The sequence below is a fragment of the Fulmarus glacialis genome, unplaced genomic scaffold (genome assembly GCF_000690835.1).
Source record: "Fulmarus glacialis isolate BGI_N327 unplaced genomic scaffold, ASM69083v1 scaffold3222, whole genome shotgun sequence".
NCBI classification, from domain to species: Eukaryota; Metazoa; Chordata; class Aves; order Procellariiformes; family Procellariidae; genus Fulmarus; species Fulmarus glacialis.
In genome coordinates this window covers 23,632-32,243 of record NW_009195758.1, presented here as the reverse complement: position 1 = coordinate 32,243, position 8,612 = coordinate 23,632, and the positions used below count along the sequence as shown (strand labels likewise).

The 8,612-nt window shown below is 42.0% G+C and overlaps 1 protein-coding gene across 1 annotated transcript in view; it reads left to right on the top strand.

Moving 5' to 3' along the window:
* The first annotated feature begins 347 nt into the window (after positions 1 to 347).
* The window catches only part of XPNPEP3 (X-prolyl aminopeptidase (aminopeptidase P) 3, putative), a 10,155-nt gene continuing 1,890 nt past the window's right edge, over positions 348 to 8,612 (top strand). The window contains exons 1-6 of the mRNA XM_009588177.1: positions 348 to 420; positions 1,434 to 1,636; positions 2,513 to 2,575; positions 3,926 to 4,039; positions 6,731 to 6,816; positions 7,476 to 7,659. Coding sequence (XP_009586472.1) covers positions 348 to 420; positions 1,434 to 1,636; positions 2,513 to 2,575; positions 3,926 to 4,039; positions 6,731 to 6,816; positions 7,476 to 7,659 — 723 coding nt within the window. The remainder of the gene's footprint in view (positions 421 to 1,433; positions 1,637 to 2,512; positions 2,576 to 3,925; positions 4,040 to 6,730; positions 6,817 to 7,475; positions 7,660 to 8,612) is intronic.

The window sequence follows — 8,612 nt, the reverse complement described above, 5'->3', positions numbered from 1 at the left end:
GATAACAGACTCCCGCCATGATATCTGCCTTGTTGGCCTTCCCCCTGATTCTTACCCATAAACTCTCAACCCTATCGTCACCATCATTAAGCTCTAGACAGTCAAAACACTCCCTAACACGTAGGGCTATCCCACCGCCTCTCCTTCCTTGCCTATGCCCTCTGAAAATTTTATAGCCATCCATTGCAGCACTCCAGTTGTGCGAGTCATCCCACCATGATGCTTGGGGGATTACACAAATAAATAAGAGTGAGTTCTGGAGTCTTAAATACCATCTCGGATTCTAGTTATTTTCTTTCAAAAAAGGATATATTGAAAATAGAAAAGTCACAGAAAGTGCAACAAGGATGATCAAAAGTATGGAGTGTGTGAGGTACGTGCTGGACAAACCTGCTCAGTTTGAAAAAGAGAAGACAGAAGGTAAGGTATGAGAGATCTGTGTGGTTATGGAAAGCATAGAGAGGATGAGTAGGAATGATTAGTTGCTATTTTTCATAATTTACAAACAAAGGGAACACTGAAGGAAATGATCACATGGCAGATTTTGACACTTTTTAAGTTGTAGATCGTTCATGGAAGGTTTGGAGTGTCAAAAGTATAAATGGATTCAAAAGTTTTTAGTTCTGTGGGGGAGAGGTCCATGAAAAACAGTTAATCACTGTTATGAAGATGCAGCCTTGAAATGAAGAAGCCAGAAGTGAGGAGGATGTGCTAAGGGAAATACTCTTTCATAAATGCCCACTTTCTTAGAGACTTTTTATAAGCACCTGCTAATGGCTAATGTCACCAAAGAAGGAGGGCCTAGGTGGACATTAGGTGTGACTCAGCATGGCTTTTCTACTCATTCCCATTTAAAATGCTCCTGTGGGTAGAACGTGGGTGCTAAATTTCCACATAGGTAAATACGTTTGTCCTCAATAAGTTCTTCTTCTCTGAATGGCTGAAATAAGCAGTTGTTCCCCAAAGATATTCTGCAGCATAGTTGATAATGATCCTGATTCCATGTGATGAGTAAAAGGTAAATTGCCTTACAGCATCGGGGGGACAGGCTAAATGAGAGAATGATTCAGAACATGCACCACTGCAGTGCAATGGCTACTTAGCTTACACAAGTGCAACTTTGATAAGCAAACTCTGAATGGATCTGTGCAAGATACATATATTCCGTGATGATCGTAAAACCCAATATTTGCATAGAAGTGGGGATTTGTCAAATCTACATGCTATGAATTGGTAATCTTCCAGATTTTTAAGAGATTGCTAGTATCCTGTGACAGTGAAAGTGTCTATAGGGTCTGTAAATGCAGATTCAGAAGAAATTAATTTCTCAAATATAGCAACAGGTCTAGTTTAGGAGGAGTGAGTTTGTTCAGTATGGGGAGGACATTTCTACATGTATTTTCGTCTGTGTCAGCTTTTGTTTTGTATTCCAGGTGAGTCAAACATTGTTTGGTATGACTTGACGAAACCAGTGCATACAGAGTTGCACTCTGATTACATGCAGCCCCTGGCTGAGATAAAAGCTCGAAACAAAAACCACATCCAGGGCATCCGACATCTAGTGCAAAACCTGCGGCTGATCAAATCTCCTGCAGAGATTGAAAGGATGAAGATAGCTGGACGGGTGACAGCAGAGGTATGGGGTTGTGTGCTCTCCAAATGAACCAGTGCATTCCTTTAAAGAAGAAAGGGGAGAGGGCTGTTGGTGAGGTGACATGGCTTGGAAGGATAGCTTTGGTCTAATCTGTTTCTGAACTGCTGTGTCTCAACCATCGGCTGGGCTCAGCTCCCTCCACGTGACAAGGAGAAACAGGAAGGCTGGTTGGACTACCAGCTTCTCTCAATTAGTGTAACTCCAGTGACGACAAGCCAGCAGCTGTTAGACTTTATTTAAAGGCAATATCTATTTAGGAATAGGGGTAGCCTCTTCACTTTCTTCCCAGCTTCCCTTCTCTTTCCCCACGCCATTTTCTTTCCCATTTATCCTGTTGATTTTGAGGAAGCGGGATTTTTGTGAACACGTTGCCTGTGTATGTCACCGTATTCCCCCTTCTCCCTCAAATACCTTTTGAACTCATTGGCCAACTTTAAACAAATCTGACAGATACCTCAAATGCAATTACATTTTTGTAAATATTATTAAAATAGATAGCTAAATAGAAAAAAGAGGCACAGCTTGTCCTTCTCTGAAGGAAAAGCTGCATAAGGCACTCCTATTATATGTGAGGGAATCCATAGGTGAGACAACTTGTAAAATGCCAACCCATGGGATCAGCTTCAATCATCTAATCCTTTTTCAAAAACTAGAGTCAATCAGCCCCTAAATACCGTTTCATGGGAACGGAGCTTAGTCGGTTCTAGTCTTGACAGCACTCTGCATTTTCAGCTGCCTCTGTTCCTGTGTTCTGGAGCAGCAGATTTTAGGCCTTCCTCAAAAGACAGCAGGTGAAAAAAAAGAACTTCCCTCAAGTTCAGGCTCCTTTACTAACTGAAAGGCCCTTCTTTTTCATAGGCTTTCACAGAGACAATGTTTGCCAGCAAATCCCCAGTGGATGAAGCCTTTCTGTATGCAAAGGTGAGTACTTCATTGTTGGAGGTGAGATAGAAGGAATGATGTTGTTTATCCTTCCAGGAAACTAGAAATGTCAGATCTCTCTATAATGTGCCTCCCACTGTAGCACATTTCTCTTTCACCCAACTCTGATGGTTCCATGCAGAAAAGTCGGTGTGAGGAATTCTTCAGCTGTACTTCCCGTACCCTTATTGAAGGAATGTAGCGGTTGTCCAAGTTTATCTGCCACTGATGTCTTTTTCTACTGTATTTAAATACAAAACCTGCTAAAAAATCAGAGATGTAGTTATTACCTTATTCTATAGTACAGTTCTGTGGTACAGAATTTAAGTAGTTTAACACCTATTTGCAAAGCCTGCTTCTCTTGACTCTAGCCTCTTACTACATCAGATTACCACAGCTATATTGAAGCAGTAACAAAATAAGGACTAATTGGCCTGCACACTTGATAGGGAATTTTGTAAGGAATTGCAGTGAGACGCCTGTTTGAGAAACATCAGCAGGATTTGACCCTCTGTATGACATAGATGGGCCTGTGCTGACATGGCACTGAGCAGCAGTACTGACTTGTAAAGAAAATTATTTTAATTAAAGTGTATTTTACAGATCAATTTTTTCTCCAGATCAGGATCATAAAACCTACTTTACTACATGTAGGCATCCTGGAATGCTCTGTCCCATGTCGTTTTGGTAATTATAGAAAAGACATGTTATTAATATATTGAGGTTATAGAGGGTCTTTATAGATGTAAGTTTATTCATTTCCATGCTTTCATCACCTTCATCACTCAAGAAAGGTAAAGATCTTGAGGCTTACAGTGCCTTTTTTTTTCTTCCCCTCGGACATCAAGGTAGTGCTTGCTTTCAAACCTTCTTAGTTAAACAGAGTCATGAAAATAGTAAATATGTAAATATGCTGGTATTTTGTAATCTTAAAAGACAACAACAAAACATGACCGTTGTTGTGCTGACATTTAGGATCTTTGAAAATTCACAAAGTCATATGGCAACTAAGAGCATTACTTTATATAAGAAGAAATCCTCACCTGGATTTATGACGATGTATTGAATGTTTGATACACTATTGAACAGCTTGCACCAGAAAGAACTTCCATGAGACCAGATGCAGGCTTAAAACACTCTCTTGAAAAGTGGATAGTTCTGTATTTTTTTTTTCTCAAGCGTTCTTGGAAAACTTTCAAGGCTGCTTTCATTTAGTGAGCTCACTTTCCAGTTTCACTTTATGTTGTACAAATTAAGGAAACAGTTGTAGGACGTGAATTATAATAGCCCCAGGGCAGTTCATTTCCTGAATCCGCACTAAATCTCCTCCTCTCTGAATTGGTATTCCAGTTCGAATTCGAGTGCCGGGCTCGTGGTGCTGACATCTTGGCGTACCCCCCTGTTGTTGCTGGTGGCAACAGATCAAACACTTTGCACTACGTGAAGAACAATCAGCTCATCAAGGTAAACCATACGCTGTCCAGTAACTTCAAATGCAGTGCTGTGACACACTGTCCCAATATGTGTCCCCTAGCTGCTCTTTGTTTTGACTGAACAGATCAAAACACTTAAATGTATATTTTCAAGTGAGCAGGGGAAAGAAATCCTGCCCTGGTTAGTTTTACTGTCAGTGACAGATTAACTTCACTCCATCTAGTCTCTTTCTCTCCTCTTTGCACTGTCTTCTCTGAACAGTGGAAGGACTTCTAAACAAGCTTGCAAATAACTTCATTCAGCGAGCATGTCTGCTCCCACACCATGTGCAGCCATGTGCAGTGCTGGGTGGGGTGCTAACCTCACAAAAGAGAGGAACCACTCCAGCAGGCAGAGTGAAAGCACTGTGGGGGGTCTTCTGCTGTCACTTGCATTGCTTGGCCTTGCTTTGCAACATGAGGTGCAGTAGTGCGTTCCCGCTCTGGCGAAGCTCAAAAGCATTTTGGACTCCCTGTAGGCCAGCAAATCAGGAAGGGGAACAAGGAGGGAAAGGATCAGCGTTAAATGTTGAGAGGTGGATTAGACGGTTGTAGGTAAATTAGCGTGTCTTGTCTTATTTCAAAGACTCACGTTATTGAATTGAACGCTCTCCAGCTTTCCTGACAATACATCTTTAGATTCAGATAAGTATTTTCAGGAGCAGTATTCCCCCACTGCTCTACTCACAATTCACTTTTCAGAGAAGCATATTTTTCCTCTGTCTTAATGCAGGATGAAACTTTCCCACTAGCATTGTCTTTTCTTGAAGCTGGCATGCTAGCAGACCTTGAAATGATCTGCAGAGACAGACATACAAAAGATATGACAGGCTGCTTTTGGCAGAAAGAAACCTCCTTTGTTGTACTGTCATCCAAGGTCAGGCGTGCTCATGTAACTGCAGTTGCTGCTGTTAAAGTTGTTCAGTTAAATGACTGTGACTTGTTTTTTTCAAAACTGTTAAGTAGGAGGTTAAACCCGTAAACTTGACTCTTTCTTTTCCTTTGTGTGCTACTTCCTACAGATGTTGTTGCCAAATAGGCTAACAAAGTGTCCAATTTGGAAGATACCTGAAGGCTGCTTATGGCCTCGTGTACTTCGTTCAGTCCGCCACTTAGTGGACTCAGCTTTAAAGAAAGAGGACAAGATGTATGACATAAGGCACTTACTGGGCAATCAAGCCACAGGCTGAATTCCCTTAGCCAATAAATTGTTACTTAACTTGTTTAACTGCTTGGAAGAGGGCAGGTGCTATAATTTAATGTTTTACTTAAAGAATTGAACCAGCTATTCTGAAAAAGTTAAAAATACAATTTAAATGGATAGTTAATGGCTTGTCTATTCAGTGGGATAGTGAGATCTGCTCACTGCTAGTTTATCTGCTGTGTAAGCATTTGTGGCACTTAACTGTATACAATGATAGTAGCTAGCACTGGAAGTAGTGCTAGTAGTGAAATTCTGCTTCTTATTTTTTCCCTTAACATGCTAGAATTATTCCTTGTCATTCCACATCATGACTGCTGGCACAGTCATGGATCTGTGGAGTGAATCTCTATAAAAGACCTTGGATTAGAATCATAGAATCATTTAGGTTGGAAAAGACCTTTAAGATCATTGAGTCCAACCGTTAACCTAGCACTGCCAAGTCCACCACTAAGCCATGTCCCTAAGTACCACATCTACACGTCTTTTAAATACCTCCGGGGGTGGTGACTCCACCACTTCCTGGGCAGCCTGTTCCAGTGCTTGACAATCCTTTTGGTGAAGAAATTTTTCCTAATATCCAATCTAAACCTCCCCTGGCACAACTTGAGGCCATTTCCTCTTGTCCTGGATTACATGTAGTGTAAATCCATAGAGAATTTAATCCAAACTTTTTACAGATCTCACTGCTCTATTTGTTGTTAGCCCCTTTAAGGAGGGAAAGCAAGGCAGTGATTTTGTTCCTGGCCCTTTGTCTTTTTTGCGTGGCTTTTTGGAAGATATGCAGTCGGTGATCTAATTGACATGGAACAGTTTTGCTGAAGTGAATTTTGGAGGTTCACATCTCCAAAAGTTATTTCTTCATCACCAGATAGATTCAGAAGTATATCTTAGAGTGGTCAAGAAAGTCCCAAAAGAGAATAGGGAAGATGGTACAAGCTATTCAATAGTGCATTTACAGTAGTGATACACTGTCATAGAAGTGATTTTGCTGGGTCCTCCTACCTTGTGACAAGGCTAAATCTTCAGCTGTTAGTGATCTTGTGGGTAGCTCAGAAATCTATGGTTTTGTTGCAAAACCCTTCTGTCTCAGTCACTAGCAGAGAACTTCTAGTGAAAGTGGTCACTGGTGTAATTTACTGGAGTAAGCGATCCAGGTGTGAACGGGACTGATGTCTCAAAGCACAGAATAGTTCAAGGAAAATGTCTTTTTTTTACTCCAAAGTGTTTGAAAATCAGTGTGTTAAGAGTTCAGGCTGTAGACAAGCGTAACAGAGACTACCTTGCAGAGAAACAATCCAACTGGAATAGCCTATTTATAAACAGTAGCACCTGGGGTGTTGTTCTGCAAAAGGAATTCACATCTCTGCAGCTGCTTTGCAAAAATAAATACATAATCTCCTTTCCTGCTCTCAGACAGAAAAATCAATTCAGTTAATAGCAGGACTGACCCACAGGGCATTTTTTCCTGTTATTCTCCAGGATGGTGAACTGGTCTTGCTAGATGGTGGATGTGAGTCTTCCTGCTATGTAAGTGACATCACACGTACCTGGCCCGTCAATGGAAGGTATGCTGCGATAAGGCTGTTTTGAAGAACTTTGAGAAGCTCTTAAATAATTGATGGATTGAGTGTATGTGTATTTAATCTCTGTGTGAATAGTTTTAACATGTCCCATTCTGTGGTTCTTCAGAATAATCAAATTATATAAACTAATCTTTCAGCATGAGAAGCTGTATTCCCCACTGCCTCATTAATTACTGCATGAATATGTGTGATTACTGCTATTTTCAGCTATTACAGCATGCTTAAAGTGCAGAGAGGGCTTTTGTGCATTCAGCTGTGGCTAAGTCTGGTTGTGTGTAAGAAAACAGGAGTTTAGTTGACCTGTACATGGCTCTGTTAGTTGTCAATTTGCTGGTGTGGTGTCCCTGTGGTTGTGTGTTTGATTCCTGTATGTTTTGGCTCAAGTGCATTCTTTCTCCTGCAGTAGCTTTGCCTTGGTTTGCTTTGGGGTTAGGTTGTCAGCTGAGAAACCCTGCCTTTACCCAGTGTATTGAAGGGCATGTTGCAGGGATGCCTTGTCTGGCATTTCAGATAAGGAGCAGTTGCTTTCCTTTCTGACTTTCCCTGCTCCAACACTGAACTGAATCTGTTCCCAAAATAGGTTCTGGGTAGAGGTTTAATTGTGAGAAATGTCCTTTGTTCCTTATCTCAATGGTTTTCAGGTTCACCAAACCCCAAGCAGAATTATACCAGGCTGTCCTGGATATCCAGAAGTCCTGCCTGAGCCTCTGCTCCCCAGGCATGAGTCTAGAAAATATCTACAGCCTCATGCTAAGCCTTATTGGACAGAAACTGAAAGAGTTGGGGGTCCTAAAGAGCAGCATCACTGAGAGCCACTTCTTCAAGGTACTTGAAGTTTTTTTACTCCAGCTTCCCCCTACTAGGCCTGGCTGTTTTCTCCTTGGGTTATATTAGTGGCTTTAGTTTGGCTCAGGAATGTCCTTTTGAGGTTAATCTTCTAATTGTCCCCACTCAGTACACTTTAATTCTTGCTGTGGGCTGGTCGCAGCACAGGACTAGATTTCTTTCAGGCAAGGCTAAACTTGAAGATGTGTTTCAACCATTCAGTGCACAATTTGGTCTGAAGTAACCCCCCAGTCTTATATGCACATACTGGGAGTATATGTCCTTAACACTTGCTATTTCACTCTGCAGATCCATTCCCATGGGTCTGCACTACTTGTTAGTGTAGATGCAGCTTCAGAGTACAGCCAGTCTGAAGGGGACCTGCAGAGACATTGTCACTAACACAAAATTCTGGGTCCAGGGCTGGCTGCAGGCAACTAGTCATAGTTTTGTGATCTGTTTAACATAGCATAAATCTGCAGTGCCACCAAAAGATGCAGCCCATTCTTCTCGGTCGTTCCACCTGCTGCCTCTTCTGCACCATTTTGTGTCGGTATTGGGATTCACAGAGCTACCTGGTGAACAAGACTGGGAAACCGGTCTGCCTTGGAGCTGAACTTGCAGATAAAATAGGATTGGTTTGCAGATAGAGAAGTTTATCCGGTCCCACTCACTGCAAACCTGCATGATTGCTGATGCCGATACAAGAAAGATGGTGGAACCAGGTGACGGAACTACCCCTTTGGCAGCAGGACAGATTCCTGCCAGATTTAATTGTCCTACAGTGTCAGTGCAGTAACAGCACAAGTTCTCACCTGTGAATGGAGGCTATCATGCCAGTTTCTCTCAGCAGGCGGCAGCAGAGCCAGATGAGACCAGCGCCTGTCTGCAGCTCACTCCCCAGTGGATGTGAGGAGCGTGGGGCAGAGGAGGAATTAGCTCTTTGATTCCTG